The sequence below is a fragment of the Corvus hawaiiensis genome, chromosome 23, assembly GCF_020740725.1.
Source record: "Corvus hawaiiensis isolate bCorHaw1 chromosome 23, bCorHaw1.pri.cur, whole genome shotgun sequence".
In the NCBI taxonomy this organism is placed as follows: domain Eukaryota; kingdom Metazoa; phylum Chordata; class Aves; order Passeriformes; family Corvidae; genus Corvus; species Corvus hawaiiensis.
The window spans coordinates 7,758,972-7,777,576 of record NC_063235.1 but is presented as its reverse complement, the minus strand read 5'-3'; the positions used below and the strand labels follow the sequence as shown (position 1 = coordinate 7,777,576).

The 18,605-nt window shown below is 53.2% G+C and overlaps 1 protein-coding gene across 1 annotated transcript; it reads left to right on the top strand.

Annotated features, from left to right (window-relative positions):
* The first annotated feature begins 4,442 nt into the window (after window positions 1-4,442).
* On the top strand, window positions 4,443-16,873 carry OPRD1 (opioid receptor delta 1). The gene is made up of 3 exons (XM_048327288.1): window positions 4,443-4,830; window positions 11,699-12,048; window positions 12,768-16,873. Exons 1-3 carry the CDS (start codon window positions 4,577-4,579, stop codon window positions 13,298-13,300), a joined length of 1,137 nt encoding a protein of 378 aa, XP_048183245.1. The 5' UTR covers window positions 4,443-4,576; the 3' UTR covers window positions 13,301-16,873.
* Window positions 16,874-18,605: the final 1,732 nt, after the last annotated feature.

The window sequence follows — 18,605 nt, the reverse complement described above, 5'->3', positions numbered from 1 at the left end:
TGGTGCCCCCATCGTGCTGACTACTTGGTTTTCTGAGTTGAGATGGGTGGGATCAGACCCTGGAGAATGGTGACAGCAGCTCAGGGGGAGGAGGGGAGGCTGGTAAATCCCTCTGCAAGGGTTGATGCATCACTTCTATAAGGGGAAGGATGGAAGGATGGCAGGATAGAAGGATGGATGGATGGACGGATGGATGGATGGATGGATGGACGGATGGATGGTGCAAACACAGCCCTGCTCTTTTCACATGTTGTTTTCTGGGAGGTGCAGCACTTGCCTGGATTTCCAGCTTTGTGGGAGCCTACATGCCATCTCCAGTTTCCCATCTTTGACCTGGAAAATCCCATCCGCTCAGCCTGATGAGACTCCACCTTTTTGCACTGGCTCTGCTCTGCCCAGGTCTCCCAGGTTAGCCCAGATCTCTCCCACACCATGATCCCTCTCCCAGTTCCTGTTACACATCCTCCTATGGACAACACTGGGACCAGGATGCAGCACTGATGGTGGCATTTCAGCCAATCCCCATCCCCAGGATTGATTGCAGATGCTGAGCTCCAGGTTTGCACAGTATTTGCTCTAAAAACAAAACCCTGCACAAAAAAAATCCTGCTTGTGTAGCATTGGGAGGCAAGAGAGCAGCACAGGGACTGCAAGGGAAGCAGGAGAGCCCACGGTCTGACACTGAGGGCTGCTCCTCTTGCCAAAAACCACCCTCACCCCAACTGAAAGCCAATGCACCTGGTGTTCCCAGCACTGCTTCTTCAGACTTGGGGCAAAAATCCATTAAAAATGGAACACTTTCGTCCCTGGAAGTGTCCAAGGCCTGGCTGGGTGGAGCTTGGAGCAACCTGGTCTAGTGGCAGGGAGTGGAATTAGACGGGTTTTAAGGTCCCTTCCCACCTAAATCGTTCCGTGATTCTATGAAGATAGACACTATGGAGGGGGAATAAGAAATGGAGTTTCCCCTCTCTGCATCACAACTCTGAAATGTCACAGGCAGGACTCAAGCTGGCTGCCAAACTGGAAATTATATCAAATTATCAAAATAGTTTTAGGTATTTGTATTTTAGATATCTGTATATTTCTATCATAGTTCTATACCTGGCAGAGCTGCCCTGGCTCCCACCTCAGCACAGGACACAGCCGTCCCAGCGCCATCAGAGCTCCAGTGCAAGGCTCTCCCTAACAGTATCACGGCAAGGTGAGGGGCACTTAGAGAGTCTCAGTGTCCTTCTGAATTCCCAAAAATATTCATGGAGAACTCATCTCCCCTGTTTCCTCCTCCATTAACCTCCAGAGATTGCCATGGATTTTGACTGGAGTCCCATCAGAGCAGATTCGCAGCACATGCACATTATTTTTATGTCCATTTTAATTAAAACAAATAAATTCCAGAGAAGAGGGTCTTCTCACCGTGAAATACACTGTCAAGTTTGCAGCTTCTGAGTAAATCAAAGCACCGCCGTTAGTGGCTCCAGCTGTAAATCCTCTTGGATGGACCTCAGCTCAGCAAGCAAAGGAGCAACATGAATTGTGCTCCTCGACAGCCTCAGCATTGCTCTCACCACCTCAGTTTGATATATTATTTCTTTTTCAGGGTGTGGGGGAGAAATTAAGAGCTAAGGCATTGCCACAGAGAATTTCCTAAGAGAAGCAATCCTCGCAGGAGAGCAGGACTTGATCCAAGATCACAGAATCACAAAGTGGTTTAGACTGGAAGGGAGCTTAAAGCTCATCCAGTTCCAACCCCTGCCATGAGTGGGGACACCTTCCACTATCCCTGGCTGCTCCAAGCTCCATCCACCCTGGCCTTGGACACTTCCAAGGATGGGGCAGCCACAGCTTCTCTGGGCACCCTGTGCCAGGGCCTCGCCACCCTCCCAGGGAAGATAAAGTGGCATCGATCAAACTCAGGATGCAGACAGAATTCCCAGCACCAGTTCTGGGGGTCAGGACCTGCCAGACCCACCAGGCTCCATACACTGCAACAGGGTGATGGTCTCCCCTCCAACATGCCTCCTCTGCCTCAGTTTCCCCAATTTTGAGAACTCCATCTATGGCAGCAGCTGGGCTTGGCAGCTGGAGCAGCAATAGCTGAGAGCAGGCAGATGAACACAGAAGCCCTTTAAAGATTTTCCATTTGTTTTATGTGTCCACTGGGTTTATTTTTAACATTCCAGCTGAAAAAAATTTATAAAGAAGTGCTGTAGCTGAGCTGAGAGGACGTGTTTGCTGGAACCTGCCAGGATGATGAGTCGTTTGCAGATAACCCATTGGAAAAGGGTCAGTGTGAGGGCTCTGGCCATGCCGGGAGCCAAGTGAAGGGATGAGTTCTCTTCCAGAGAGCTCCTCAGCCACGCTAAAAGCTATTTTACACTCCCCAACCTGATGTTTCCTTCCCGCTGGGAGAGATCAGCAGCCGGCCTGCGTCAGAGCTGGGCACAGCAGATACTCAACACCTTGCTCTGGGTCTGGGACACTGTTTTCAGCCAGGAAGGTGTTTAAATCCTGTATTCTGGACCACACACAGATGCAGGACATCCCCCTCTGTCCTGCCTGGGCTTGTAAAACCATTGCAGGAGTGGGAACACCCTCCAGGTAAGGAGACTGATGCATCTGAAACGCACGACCAAGATATTCTTATTAAATCTATCCCTGTGCTCCCAATTCCTGCCTTTACCCATCCCACCAGCCCTGTGGGACAAAGCCAGGACCATGGCCACCTCACACCATGAGGACAGAAACCCACAGCACATTGTTCCTGCCTCCCTGCTCAGGGGCCCTGGAGCTGGTTACCATCTGAACCACGGGATGAATGAAAAGCCATTAATTCCCTCCTGGGCGTTTTTATGAGGCTCTTGACGAAATGTCTGGATGCTTCAGCACTGCAGGAGTTTGATGCTGGCAGAGCTCTGCGCAGACTGAATACTCCATCTCCAGGATTGAACAAGCTGCTGGCCTCTCCTCCATGTCCTGTGTCCCCTGCTCAGTCCCTCTGGAGCCAAATGTACCCAAAATTGTAGCAAATCATCCTCTCTCTCTGAGCCACTTCTGTCCCAGGGCACAGGACAATGAATTAATCCATTCCCAAAGCAAATAGGAGCTGGGGACACCCCAAATGTGGGTACCCACAGCCTCCACATCCAGTGGGGCTCCAGGAAAAGTAAGGCTCCTGCCTCTCAGCTTTGCAGACCCTGAAAAGGGGGAGCCTTGCCAGAGGAAGGTGGTCCTGCCCCATGGCTGGCAAAGATCCTTGGAAAGGGGAGGGTGACCCTCAACATCCCACAAAGCCCAGCTCTGCTAAGCAGGTGCTGCTGCTGGGTCTGTGTTTGCATCTTCACTCTGCAGCATCTCCCTAAATCCCTTAGCCTGCAGCAGCATTCCTCTTAAGCCCCCCCGGAATCCTCTTCAGCACCACCCCCAGCATCCCTACTTATTCCCTCCCAAGAATTCCTCCTAAATCCCCCCAACATTGCTCCCCAAATCCCTCCTCAGCATTCCCGCATCTTTCTCCCCCCAGCACCCTGTCAATTCCTTCCCTCATCCCACAATATCCCTCTTGAATTGCCCTGCAACATCCTCCCAAGACATTCTCAGCACCCCCAAACCCATCCAGCACCCTCTAACCCGACAACACATGGTGGGGAGAGTGAAGGAGAGGAAGAAAAAGCAGAGGGCAAGAGGGAACTGGAGACACCCCGGCTTTGCTTTGTGGACAAGGGGGCTGTTTGTCCCCCTGCTTTCTTACAGACAAAGAAAACCCAAAACAGTCGTAGAGCCGGGATCGATCGCACTTCCCCTCCAGTTCGGGAACCCCCAGATGCTCGGGGCCGCCCCCGAAGCCTTTGCCGGCTCCGGGGATGGGCGACAGGCAGGGACGGGGGGGAGGCAGGAACCGGGAGGAGCTGGGGGGAGAGACAGGGATTGGGGGTTGGTAAGACAAGCAGGGAGGGGAGGTAGAGGCAGGCATGGGGGAGAGGGGGTGCAGGTAAGGAACTGGGTGCTAGGAAAGGAGGCAGCGACTGGGGAGAGCGCGGGTCAGGCAGGGGCTGAGAAGACAAGAACCGGGAAGGAAGGCTGGCAGGGATGGGGAGAGAGAGCGACAGGCTTGGGGGAGGGGAGGGGAGGGGAGGGGGGGGCGCAAGGAGGGATCTGTGGGGGAGGACGGGAGGAATGGAAGCATGGGATGAGGCAGGCAGGGATGGGGGGAAAAAGGGACCCTGGAGGGAAGACAAGGACCTGCCAAGTGTGGAAAGGCAGGCAGGGTTCGAGGTGGAGGAAGGCGGAGACGGGGGGGACAGGTAGGGAGCAAGGGGGAGAATAGCAGGCAGGGATCTGGGGAGCAGGCAGGGAGAGGGAGGGGTGCAGGCGGGGGGGGGGGGGGGGGGCTGGGGGCGGGCGGGCGAGCAGGGCCGCCCCCAGCCCCACGTGGCGTGGGGGACACGCGGGTTTATAAAGCGTTCCCGGCCCGCGCGGGTGCGGGAGGCGGCGGCGTCACCGGCCGGGAGCGGGGCTCGAACCCGCTGTGCTCGGATGTGCCCGGCGGTTCCAGCGGGGCCACGGCCGCCCGCGGGCCATGGAGCTGCCTACGGATGTGACCATGGATGTGCCCGCGGAACTGCCATCCGTGCTGCCCACGGCCACTGCCACCCCCTGGGGCAACGGCACCGCCTGGGTCCCCCTGCCCGAACACGGGGTCAACGGCACGGGCCCGCAGCGGGCCAAGAACGCTACATCCATCCTCATCGCCATCGTCATCACTGCGCTCTACTCCGTGGTGTGCGTGGTGGGGCTGCTGGGCAACGTCCTGGTCATGTACGGCATCGTCAGGTGAGAGCTGGGCACCCCGGCCGCTGCCCACGAGGGGTGGGGTGTGTGCAGGGAGCGAGGGGGCACTTGGGGTGAGTGGGCACCCAAGTGCGAGAGCACCGATGGAGCCAAGGTGTGCCAGGGGTGAGCGTGCAGCACATGGAAGGTGTGGGATGTAGCACTGAGTGAGTGTGCACCAGGAGTGGGTGTGCACCAGGATCGCCTGTGCACCAGGAGGGAGTTTGCACTAAGAGAAAGTGTGCCCAGGGGTGAGTGTGTGCCGTGTGCCAACCAGCAGAAGTAAGCGTGCACCAGGTATGAGTCTGCACTGGGTGTGAGTTTGCCCCAGGTGTGAGTGTGCTCCGAGAGTGAGCCAGCAGCAGGAGCAGGGTTGGGTATGCATCGGCTGCTTGTGCCCAGGCAGCATCGAGCCGGGTGTGATGTGTGTGGAGCAGTGCGTGTGCAAGCTGGGCAAGTGAGGGAGGGCAGGGAGGGGCCGCAGGTGCTGTGCGAGGGGTGAGAGCAGAGGCCATGTGTGCCTGGAGCAGCTCGGGTGGTGCAAGGGAGCTGTGTTTGGGGGGCACGGACAGACACAAGCGGGTGCCCCTTGTCTTTTGTGAGGAAGAGAAGCCGCAGGGCTGGTCACGCTGCGGGCTGGGAGCTGCCCTGTTTGCAGGGTGGGTCCAGACCCCCGCCTCAGCCAGGGGCTGGTGGGTTCCCACTGCTGCCACCCCACTCCATCAGTGGGAATTACCCACCCAGCCCATTCCCAGTTCCTTCTTGTGCCGGCACCTCCTGCAGCTGCCTGACGTCTGTTTTTCCCTAGCAAAGAGCAGAAACTGCATGTCCCAGCCCCATCTCCCACAACAGCTGAGCTGTCCTCTGGTCCCCTTAATGTGGGAGAGACCCACTTGGGCTCCATCCAAGACCTTGGCACCTGTGGTGAGGCTTTCCCTGGGCAGAGAGGGGGTCTGCGGGGTCTCTGCACCCCAAGACAAGCAATGTGACCCAAATATCCCCCATTTTAAAGATGGGGCATGGCAAGATGCTGCTGTATCCAGCCTGGCACTTGTGCTAAGGTACAAAATCTCATCAGTCCCTTTGTGTGAGACACTGGTTGGTCCTGCCTGGATAAGATGGGTTGACATGAAAAATGGGACTGATGCCTTTTCCTGGTCTTAAAATCAAGAGTCATACACGGTTAGAAGGGAAAAGGGATTTTACCTTGGTATTTATTTTAAGGATCCTCAGGTGCACACGTCCAGGTCAAATGCACCAAAATGCACACTGCAAAACGGACCCCTAAAAGATCTGGTATAACATAGATTTTACTAATTAGCATATCTATCAGAAATTCCCTAATGAGAGGCTCGAGTGAGCCCCCCTCCCCAAGGAGCCTTCCCCTGGATGGTTCTATCTGAGCTTACAGAATGTGTTCTGGAGAGGACCTTGGGCTCTGGGGCACACTGATCCCCGGCTACGAAGCTTCTAAAATGTTTAGTCTTGACAAACAAGTCCAAGAATGGAGGCAAAAAGCACTAAGAATACAGAAGTTGTAAAAAAGGTATAACAGGGGTATACAAGAAAAGGCAAAAAAATCTTCATGGCATCAGGGCCATGAAGTCAAATCTTGCAGAGCACAGGAGCAGTGCCAGCAGTGAGGGCTGACAGAGCCCCTCCACAGCCCTGCCAGCAGCAAAGGATGGAGCTGTACTCGCAGTCACACTCTGTGAGGGCACAGACCCCTACACCTCCCGCCTGGCAAGAGGGAGCAGAAGGGTCTCACTGCGTGCCTGGGCTTCGCAGCCACCCCCTCTGCACTGGAGGGGGCTTGATCCTGGTGGCCCAGAACTTGTGGGGTAATCCCAATTCCCATTGCCTCAGGTGGTGCTGTAACCCCAGCTTGGCCAAAACCCTGGAACCAAACCAGAGCTGGTGGCTGGATTTAAACAAACCCCCCAGAATTCACATTTTTTTAACCATTTCCACCCTCCTTTCCCCATGCCTTTCAGTCCATAGCTATTGTTACAGGAGGTCAGCACAGCCCGGCACTGTCTGTGCATAAATAATTATGGTGACTCACCGGAGGGAAGGAAACCATCCTGAAACCTGTCCATGAGCCACCCCGGAGTGCTCATCACCCTGGTATCAGGCTCTGCTGTCCCTGCTCCCCATTCTCTGCAGGGCTCTGCTGTGTGTTTTTAACCATCCAAGAGGGTGGGCAATGGGGAAGGGGATGGGGGAGTCACTCACGGACCCGACCTGACCCCTAATGGGATTTTTCATCCACTCAAAGTGGCATTAAAAATGAGCCCTGGTCTGAAAAAGCAAATGGAGGTAATTGCAGCAGAGACAGATGCCATGAGTGATGTCAGGGTGAGGGATGAGTGTTCTTAGACCCCCTCCAGGTGGTTCTGCTCAGAGAGGAGGGGGAAGGCATTTTAAAGAGAGTGATTTCATGTGCAAACAACATCCTCCCTATTATACTCCCTGCATAACCACACGTTAGCCAGGCTTTAGCAAGCCTGACAGATCCACAGATCCCATCACCACAGCTTCTAGCCCCCATTTTCCAGCTGATGATGGAATTAAGCACAGAATCACAGAGTGATTTGGGTTGGAAGTGACCTTATAGACCATCTTGTTCCACTATCCTGCCATAGGCAGGGGTGCTTTCCACTAGACCAGGTGGCTCCAAGCCCTATCCAAGCTGGCCTTGAACACTTCCAGGGATGGGGAATATCTCCCATGAAATGAGCAAATATCATCCTCCAAGCTCCTGGAACAGGAGGGGCTGCGGAGACATGTGCCTTCGCCCCTTCCATGGCCAGAGCCACATGGAGTTTCCCAGGGGTCCTTGTCAGAGTTCCTCCATGTCGTCAGGGTTTAGGCCAGGACTAGGGGAGACCTGTGTCCATGCAAGAAAGGACTGTGAGATGGGATTGGCTCGGATTTGGACATCACTGCCAGGGAGATTCTGGGTGTTTGCCTTGTGGTCTTCTCCCAGAGCCACCTCCCAGTGCTCTTGGGATCCAGGCAGTCTGCAAGAACAGCTGGAGCACATCCTAGGGGTCAGGGACCTCAGGGACTACACTGAGTTTGCCACAAAGTCCATGAGTGCCAGGAGCTGGCAAATGCAGACACAGGACCCTGGTACGTAGCTCTGTGAATGGGCACACCGCGAGCCGAGCACAGCCAAACCGCAAATAAATCCCTCTCCAGAGGAGCCAAACCCACCCGCACAGCACATCCAGCACCCACCCCACCTCAGCTCTGACCAGCACTGCCATTGCCACTGCATTCTCAGATGCTTTTAAAAATACCCATGGAAGTAATTTGCAGCTTTGAGCTCGGGGCTGCAAGTGCCCTCATGCCCACCAAGCCCATCAGCCCCCCACCAGCTCCCGCACAGGCTGCAAGGACACCTGGGCGCAGGCTTTGTCAAGCCAGGCTCTTTCAGGCAGCAGCTTTTAGCAGCTCCGGGAGTTTTTCTTTCACTTATTATTCACTTTTCTTTCACTTATTTATTTTCCAAGAGGTTTGGAGAGGGGGTCCCTACCTGGGAGTCGAGACTGGAATGCGGAGCTGCCCTGTGCTTGCCCCATCTCCTCCCATCTCTTCTCTCCATCAACACCTCCCACATTGTTCCGTTCAAGTGCATAACTTCCCAATCAAGGCACTCACTTAATTGCAATGGGTTTGGCAGCCTGGGGAGCTCCATCAGCAGCAGTGGATGGTTTGCTCTAATGTGGGCAATAAACCTCTCTCCTGGAGCAGCAGCTTCATTTGCAGCTCAGGAGGGTCATCAGGATGGACGCCCCACCCTGTGCAGGGGGTTGAAACCTCAGAACAAGCCTGGAGGGGGATGCATCTTGCCCAAAACCCCAGTGCTGGAGGCTAAATTGCCATCCTTATTATCCCAGTCATCCCCACCACCATCCCAAGTCATCCCCATTATCCCAGTCAACTCCATCATCCCAGTTATGTTCTTCATCATCCAAGTTATCCCCATCTTCATCCCAGTTATCCCCATCATTGCAGTCAAATGCATCATCAGAGTCAACCCATCATCCCAGACATTCACCCAACATCCCAGCCATTTCCATCATCATCCCAATCATCTCCTTTATCCCAGTCACTGCTTTGCCCTCACCAGCCCCATCCTGCCTGGGGATGGGTGACAGCTCCAGCCCTCCAGTCCCCCACCCCATGCACATCTCACAGGGGGTTGGGAAGTGCTTACCCAGCACAGTCAAGCACATCTGGCAGACTGTGGAAGGAATAACTGGTTTTTTACTCAAAAGACATGTGAATCTACCTGAACTGACTGTTTGTTCACATAGGAGAGGCAAAACCTGACAATACCACAAATTCTCAGCTTTTTGTTTAACCTGGAAGGAAACTTTTCTGCAAAAGCGCTTGGAAAATAACACTAAAGAGAACTGAAAAGGACTTTTCAAGGACAAGACATTTCTAATGCCATATTTAAATTTAAAGAAAAAAAAGCTCAGCTCGAATATTTCCGCCCTTGGGCAACGGGCTGCCATTTGCAGCCATGGTGAAGGAGACGGGAATGCTCTTGGAGCTGGGAGCTGGGTTAAACTGCTATTTTCTATTTTCTCCCAGAGAAAAATTAGTTTTTCAGCTCCAGTTCCCAGTTCTATCAACAGTGGTATCTGATGGGTCTCTGTCCCCACCAATACACTCTACTGACCCTGCTGAGATGGAGAAAGAATAAAGGGAAGAGATTGGGTACCACCAGCAATCCCAGGAGCCTCTTTCCCACACCAGCCTGCATTTCTGGACTCCAGCCAGGGCAGGCCCACCTGAGATGGGAGCTACTCAATCCCCCCACTTCAATTTGCTCCATGTAACCCTGACATGTAATGAGCTGTGCCAATTATCACAGAATCCTGGAATGGTTTAGATTGGAAGGGACCTTAAAGCCCGTCTAATTCCACCCCCTGCCATGGGCAGGGACACCTTCCACTAGACCAGCTTGCTCCAAGCCCCATCTCGCCTTGGACACTTGCAGGGATGGGGCAGCCACAGCCTCTCTGGGCAGCCTGTGCCAAGGCCTCACCACCCTCATATCTGATCTAAACCTGCCCTCTGTCAGTTTAAAACTGTCTCACCTCTATCACACACATTAGAAGTCACTTTCTATCTATTTCATAAGTACTCCAAGGAAAACAATCTTTTCATCCCAGCAACAAAGGGGTCATCTCCCTTCTCCGTGCCCTACCCCAGTGCTGCTACAGGCAGGTTAGCCATGCACAGAGAAGGTTCTGTGCAAACTGACCCTGTTATTAATTAATTAGGCTGCATCTAAAGAAACTTGGGGCTGGGGAGGATGCTCTGAGCAATGGAGATTCGCTGGAAGGGAGCCCAGGAAGAGTTGGAGCTGATAGTGTAGCCCTGCAAAGAGCAGGGTCTTCCACAGAGCTGCTCCCACCCCACACGTGTTGCCCTTTGGGGGTGCCCAGCAGATCCCTCAGTATCTATTTCAAAGCCACCACGCCATTCAAAGCATCCCTTTGACCAACACTTGCAGGACTGGATGCTCCTGGGACGGACACACACCCACACCCACACCCACACACATCCCTGCTGCTCTGGCATCCGCCGTAACTTTGCCTCATCCCTTCAGGAAAGGTTTGGACATGAGGGACCAGGCATTTCTCTTGCCATGGTGTGACAAGAACCAGAAGCAGAGCCAGCCCTTCCCAAATGCCCTGGGGGACACAGCCAGGCTTCCCCAAAGGCTCTGGAGCTCCAGGCTGGCTAATTGGGCTGCTTCCAGATGGCCTGTTTCCGGGCATAATCGATCCAATTTCTGCAAGCAAACTTGACAGGGAAGCAGGCTGGATAATCACAATTTACTGGGCAGAAAATCAGATGAAGGAGGGTTGAGGGGATAAAGGACATTTTGCAACTGGTTCAGAGAAATGGAGCAAATCAAACTCATTGGAGAATTGACTCCTCTGGAAAGTTCTTTATTCCTTTGAACAAAAGCAGGTGTGGAATGAGTGTCACCTCCCTGGTCAGGCGAAGGAAAACCACTGTGGCAGGGGGCAAGCCATGCTCTACAGGTCCCAGCACAGCACATACGAACGTCATCCCCTGCTCAGATACCAGGATGTGGTGTGTGGCTCCCTGCCCATGGCTGGCAAGTGGAATGAGATGAGCTTTAAGGTCCCTCCCAACCCAAATCACTTTGGGATTCTGTGATTTTATGAATTCAACACACAAGAACACAAGTATAGAATCATAGAATGGCTTGGGTTAAAAGGGACCTTAAAGCTCATCTCATTCCACCCCCTGCCATGGGCAGGGACACCTTCCGCTAGACCGGGTTGCTCCAAGCCCTGTCCAACCTGGCCTTGGACACTTGCAGGGATGGGGCAGCCACAGCTTCTCTGGGCACCCTGTGCCAGGGCCTCACCACCCTCACAGGGAAGGATTTCTTCCCAATATCCCATCTAATATCCTGTCACTCCAGGCTCTTGTAAAGAGTCTCTCCCCATGTTTCTGGTGAGGTCCTTCAGGGACTGGAAGGCCACAATTGGGCCACCTCGAAGCTTCTCTTCCCCAGGCTGAACAATCCCAATTCTCTCAGCCTTTCCTCATAGCAGAGGTGTTTCATCCCTCTAGCCATCTTGGTGGCCTCCCCTGGACTTGCTCCAACAGCTCCATGTCCTTCCTCAGTGTGCTCCCTGGTGCACCTGGAAAGTTGCTGAGCACATTGGTGCTGCAGAAAGGCGTGTCACAACACGTACTTTTGCCTACCAAGGCTGGTGTCACTTTGTGAGCAGCCAGGCTGTGCCCCCTCCTCATCACGTCAAGTGTCCTGACCACCTGTAACATCTCCCTTCTCGGCCACCCCCAGGTACACCAAGATGAAGACAGCCACCAACATCTACATCTTCAACCTGGCGCTGGCCGATGCACTGGCCACCAGCACACTGCCCTTCCAGAGCGCCAAGTACCTCATGGAGACCTGGCCCTTTGGGGAGCTGCTCTGCAAGGTTGTGCTCTCCATTGACTACTACAACATGTTCACCAGCATCTTCACCCTCACCATGATGAGCGTGGACCGCTACATCGCTGTGTGCCATCCAGTCAAGGCCCTGGACTTCCGCACGCCAGCCAAAGCCAAGATCATCAATGTCTGCATCTGGGTGCTTTCCTCCCTCATTGGGGTGCCCATCATGGTCATGGCAGTCACCAAGTCAAAAGGCAAGTGGCTTTGGGGACACATTCCCCTCCTCTCCCATTGGTCCATCCCAGGGGTGACCTGGCAAACTTGACCTCTGGTCCTGTAGCAGATTTGTGGTCAGTGGTGGGCACCTCTCCATGACACCATAAATGTTCCCTGTCTTGGAAAAAGCATTGTGGTGCTGTTTCCTGTCTTGGAAACTGTCCCAGAAATTGTCCTCCCCTCCCCTTAAGGGCAGGGATGCCAAAACTTTCCCCATCTCCAGTCCAACCAGTGCCTCTCCCCAGCTCCTGGAGTGCAAATCATCTGCCTATAAACACCCCCAGGGATGCTGCAAAGTTTCCAAGTGGCCCACACTAAGATCTGCAGCTCCTGTGTGGGGATGCTGGCCCTTGGCTGCTAGGGAAGGCTCTGGGCATCTTGAGGAAGCAGACAGATTTCAGTGGAGGGTGACATGGGGATGTGTCCACCATGGGGGCTGAGAGAAGGCAGGATTGGCCTTGAATGGCCCAGGAGGCTCTGCAGGGAAAAGGTTCCAGGGTCACTGCATCCACTGCATCCCCTCAGCGTCTTGTGGGCAGGGGTCTGATGGCACAGAGCTCCTGGGGAACCTCTGCCAAGAGCAGGCAGGTAAGAATGCATCTCCCTGGGGCTTTAACAAGTCATGACTGAGCAGAAGGCAGAATATTCTCAGCAGACACTCCACCAGCTCCCTCTTTGACCCTCCTCTCTCCTACAGATGGGATGGTCCTGTGTACTCTCCAGTTTCCTGATCCTCCCATATACTGGGACACCGTGACCAAGATCTGTGTCTTCATCTTTGCCTTCCTGGTCCCCATTTTGGTCATCACCATCTGCTACGGGCTGATGATTCTTCGCCTGAAGAGCGTCCGGCTCCTCTCAGGCTCTAAGGAGAAGGACCGCAACCTACGGCGCATCACGCGCATGGTGCTGGTGGTGGTGGCAGCCTTCATCATCTGCTGGACACCCATCCACATCTTTGTCATCATCTGGACGCTGGTGGACATAGACAAGAAGAACCCCTACGTGGTGGCCAGCCTGCACTTCTGCATCGCCCTGGGCTACACCAACAGCAGCCTCAACCCTGTCCTCTATGCTTTCCTGGATGAAAACTTCAAAAGGTGCTTCCGAGAGTTCTGCCTGCCTTTCCGAGCCCGTGTGGACCAGAACAGCTTCTCCCGTGCCAGGAACACCACGCGGGAGCATGTCTCCACCTGCACCCCTTCTGAAGCCCGCAACAAGCCAGCATGACTAGAAGTGGGCAGCCCCCAGTGGGGCTGCCGGGGACACGGAGGAGACGAGCTGCGCTCAGAAGTCACCCAGGTCACCACCACAGAGTTCTAGCAGAATGGTGGCCTGGCCGCTGCTCGGTAACACTGCTGGGTTTGCATACAGACTGACTGCAAAAACTTTTTTCGTCCTGGGAGAGTGGGAGAATTGGGACTCACCAAATGATGCAGGGAGAGGACCAGAAAAAGAGGCAACTTGGGCAAAGATGCTCCACTGCTGCTACCACCTCAACCAACAAAACCCAGCAAGGGCTGTCACCCTCCGACACGTGGCTCTTGGCAGAGCCCAGGGCACCAGGACTGCAATGTCCACATGCTTCTCCTCCTGAATGGGCCAGGATGACACCACAGCCCATGGCGAGAGTGGAAACACTCCCATGGCAGAAGGGAACTGTGCCAGGAAGTGATCACTGGATCACAGAATCATTCCGGTTGGAAAAGCCCTTCGAGATAGATCATCAAGTTCAACCGCTCTCCCACAACTACCAAGGCCACCACTAGCCCACGTCCCCGAGTGCCACATGCACACAGTGATGGTTAAATCCCTCCAGTGATGGTTACTCCACCACTGCCCTGGACAGCTGTGCCAGGGCTGGACAACCCTTTCAGTGAAGAAATGTTCCCTAATATCCAACCTAATCCTCCCCTGGAATGACTTGAGGCCATTTCCTCTACCGCATCATGGGACCTTATTCCATCCCACTCTGAGCTGTGTCCAAAAGATGACCAGAGATGGGAAGAGAAACTTATGCCACTTCAGAGATACTGTTTTCAAAAAGCTCCAGATCCATTGTAAAAATTCTCCCGGAGTCCTTCAAACTGGGACTGCTCCCGGAGAAAACTGTCTACTGTTAATGTCATTACTGTGTTATTTAGAGACCTCTGAGTGCAGCTAAGGCTGCCCTGGACATGGATGTGATGAATATGGATATGGGCAGGGTATGGAGCAGGCCACATCTGAAGCTGACCCCATATCCGTGTGCCAATACCAAATTCCCTATGCCCAGCATCCATCAGGGTGACAGGGAACTGATGAAGTCATTAAGCCCAAGAAGAACCTCATTAAGGGAGTAATTTGTAGGAACTGGAGTTGTTTCTTGCAGTGCTAAAGTAATTAGAATGGAATAACAGGCTGCACCAAGGACTTTCCCTCCCCTGCCCACCAGGGGAAGGATGAAGGACAGCACTGCCCAGCTTTCCATAGCAGAGACAAAAAGGATAGGATGGGGTTGCGGGGGTTTTTTTAGAAGATGACAAAGATTTCACCTCCCTTTCACAATTCCCCAAGCAGAGACAGAGGTTGTGCAGGCAACAAGGAAGCACCCACAAGAGGCAGAGATTTGGGTATTTCAACTCTCATCTGGATGGAACAGCGTCCCTCCAAAGGGATGGCTGAACTCCAACTCCCAATGCATCCTGCAAGAATCACTGTCCAGGGAGCTCTTGACCACATTATCTGCAGCTGAACAATGACTGGGGGGTTCTCCCACTCCCTGAATCTCCCCTCCAGCCCTGCACCACATTAATGAGCCACCACTTTTCCTTTCCCTCATCTTCCCGCTGTCATTCCCAGGCACTCAGACAGCCCAAGGAGAAGCATGCTTGGAGGAAGCAGTAATAGCATTGAGAGAACAAATTGATACAGCTGGAGGAAGCAGACAAGTACCCAGATGCACCTGGGGCTAACGGGCTGGATGCAGAGCTTGGCTTGTGTCTGGTTTCTCCAGTTGTATCAATTTAAGCTAATAAAAGCCATTACCTCTCCTCACCAGCCCCACCTTTCTCCAGAACTGTGGAAATTGCAGCCCTCCTCGTTAGAAAGACAGAGCCTGCAAGGCAGTCAAAACCAATTTCTCTTTCAAAGGAATCAAATAGGGCGAAATTGCCCATTAGGGTCTCAAATCAATTGCGCCGATGCACGTGAATGATCCTCCCCATCTGCCTGCACCGTGTCAATGTGCCACAAGCAAAAGCCTCTTGCTCAGTGCTGCATCCCCCCGGACATCTCCAGCTCATGACTGGGGCTCTTCAGAATCCCTTTGTAGGCATGAATGGAGTCCTGGACTACTGGCATGGCCGTGCTTGGGCTCCTCACCCCAGCTGCTCATGGAGCATCAGATAAGGGAAAGCACGATCAGTTCCAGGGCAGGAACTGGGGGAAATCCCTAGGGTTACATAAAGCTGAGCTTCAGCTCTGTGAGAAGAGGGACTAAGGTATCCAGAAGGAGTTGGAGACCATCCTTCAGCTCTCCACCTCTACCCACCCTGGGGCAGAACCCTCAGCAGCATGTGGTGGGTTTGGAGCTGGTTGATGACAGAGACCTGGCCACAGTCACACATTTCAGGGTGTCCCAGCAGGCTGGGTGCTCCTCCAGGGGTGGGATGTCCCATGCTGTGAAGCAGGACCTTTTGGAGTTCACTCCAAGCTCCAGCATGAAGCTGAATTCCAGCTTGATGTCTCAAGCTGTGGAGTACCCCTAAAACATGTGATGACCCCATAGCAGTGATGTCTTCAAGCTGTCTTAGCCAGTGCCTCAGTGTCCCGTGAAAACCAACCCCATGTTCAAGGCTGGGAATGGAACAACGGAGAGCAGTGTTTCCCACAGCAGCACAGGGAGGAATGGGGGACACAGGGGAAGTGAACCCCAGCATCAGGGATGGAGCATCCTTGCCCTGGCAGAGTCCCATCGAGGACGTGACATTGGGGGGGGGGGCAAGAATCCCCCCCCACCATGAGTGCTGGGAGCTGCAGGTTGACTTGGGGCTTCATGAGCAACTTGGTCACCCCACAAAGCTCAGCCCCTGCTTTTCCCGTCTCCACAGGGCCTTTGTTTTCATCTGCTGAATTCCCAGCCTGCTGGAAAGCGTGACTGCCATGGCCTTAAAGTGGGTTAGAAGGCTTCAAGTCATTAGTTTTTAAAATGCCACCATGCTTGGGCAGAGCTTGGAGCCCAGGGCACAGCAAAGAGTGTAGCTTTCCTGAGCTTCAGGTTTGCTGACTTAAAGAAAGATAGAATATTGCTGGGAAAAATAGGTGGCAAGCAGCATGCCAGAGCATATGGGGTGACATGGACCTTGATCATCCCACTCCAACAGCATCCCAGCAGGGATCTGGGGGATGATCCAGCTTCTTTCCACCTAAAAACCAGCTCCTCCAGCCCCTCATCTGGGCTGGGAAACTGGGGACAAATCCTAGTCCAGGGAAACAGCACTGGGAGATGCTGCCTGCCCAGACTGAGCCATGCTGTAGGCAGGATGCTCAGAGGGAACTCTCTGTGTACTTTTATAAATATATATGTATGTCTGTCTATAGCTGTATGAAATTAAGGTGACCCCAAGGCCTCCCATCATGCCTCCCACTATAGCAGCTGCTCCATGCGTGATGGAGCTGAATATGCCGGATCCACAGCACCTCACAAAGTACTTCAGCCACTATTTCCAGCTCCAGCCCTCGGGATTTTGGCCTTAGAATGGCATTTCTGTACAGGAACCCTGCTTTCTAAAACTTAAAATAATAAAGTAAAATAAAGTTGGAGTTAGGAAGCAGTTTCCAGCTGTCTTGTGATTCCCAGGCATTGAAAATGGGCAGGGTCTGGCTCAGGGTGGTCTGAGGACTGATGGAACTACCTCTAAATTTACTCTTCACTCTTCCCTGTGAGGGTGGTGAGGCCCTGGCACAGGGTGCCCAGAGAAGCTGTGGCTGCCCCATCCGTGCAAGTGTCCAAGGCCAGGTTGGACAGGGCTTGGAGCAACCTGGGGTAGTGGAAGGTGTCCCTGCCCATGGCAGGGGGTGGGACTGGATGATCTTTATGGTCCCTTCCAACCCAGGCCATTCCATGATTCTAAATTCAAGTTCTAAAAACTCACCTGGACTTGGAAAAACACCTTCGTGAACCCCCAAAGCCTTTTAGCTGAGATTGTTTGCAAGCCCTAGTCACCAAAAACCTCTTCTGCCACTGGTCATCAAGATAGAATTTTATTTTAAAAGTCTAGCAGCTCAAATTCTGGCCCAAATTACATTTGTAATTTAAATGTAAATGTGGATTTAGCAAAAAGCAACAGAAACAGGTGTTGGAGCCTGTAACTTTGCTCTGGCTTAATGAGACTTTGGATTTTAAGGTATTTATCACTTCTGCTGTGTAGGTTTCTGAGTTCCCAAAGAAGAGGAAACCATAAAAGAGCACAGAGTGGATGTGGAAACCAGATTTCCAGCCTGGGGGTGTTGTTTAGCCAGGGCATCACTGCTCCAGCACCACTTGAGGACCCCTCTCCATCACCCAGCACCCTGGGAAAACTGAGCCAGGCACTGACTCCAGTGATTTCACAGCCCAGTTAAACCAGCAGCCAGCCCAGATTAATTATGCAGCAACCTGTGCTGGCACATGGGAGCTGCCACACACCTACCAGCTATTTCCAGGGACCTTTGCAGCCCAAAAACCCGTGTTACTGAAGGAAACATGCTTTTCCCCATTTTTTTTTTTTAATCCACCAAATAATGAACCCTGATGTGTTGGGCTTTATTATTACATGTGTGATTAATTATGATGATGCCGGTTTCTTTGTCTGCAGGTTTAGGCTGACTTTGGAATTGCATTAATATGTGGATGGCGATGAATGGATCTGGCTTTCCTGGGGAGGACAGGAGCGATATCTCCCACCTTCCTCACCCCAGAGCAGCCTGAGGTGGATCCAGGCTCTCAGCCCTACAGAGATTCTTGTCTTGCAATTCATCATTTAACAGGGAAAAAAGAAATCACTATGAATTATTCCTAGAGGATTTGTTTTCTTCTTTCAGGGTTACAAATTCTACTTAATTTATACTGTTTTATTCTCTGAGCAAATGCGACCGGGAGAGACATGCAGGGAGGGGATGGGGGCTGGCTGGGACCCTGTGTGAGCGCTGGGGCTCATCCAGGCGAGGATAGAGCCAGGATCCCCTTCCCCAGCTCCCAGGAGTCGTGTGAGCCATGTGAGACTTTCCTTACTTTTGGCCTGTTGTAATGAGAGAGGAACCAAGACTTCAGCAGTTTGGGGAGGGGGCAGAGACACCTCCACATCACTATTTCAGCCCAATTCTCATCCCAAAGAGACCCAAGACACTCTTCTACCAGAGCATTGCACACGCCAGTTATCCTGGGATATACTGGCCAGGTACCAGCCTTAATGATGGGATTCAGGGAGAGACAGCACAGTGGAATGACCAAACTCTGTCACTTGCAGACCCATCATTAAACCCCGTCGCAGGCAGCTTGGCCATAATTAAGGCT

Excerpts from the sequence above, each read along its gene's own strand:
- OPRD1 (XM_048327288.1), top strand. The coding sequence starts at position 4,577 with ATGGAGCTGCCTACGGATGTGACCATGGATGTGCCCGCGGAACTGCCA. Across the intron at positions 4,831-11,698 it reads GTCATGTACGGCATCGTCAG|GTACACCAAGATGAAGACAG; the intron begins GTGAGAGCTGGG and ends GGCCACCCCCAG. Across the intron at positions 12,049-12,767 it reads GGCAGTCACCAAGTCAAAAG|ATGGGATGGTCCTGTGTACT; the intron begins GCAAGTGGCTTT and ends TCTCTCCTACAG.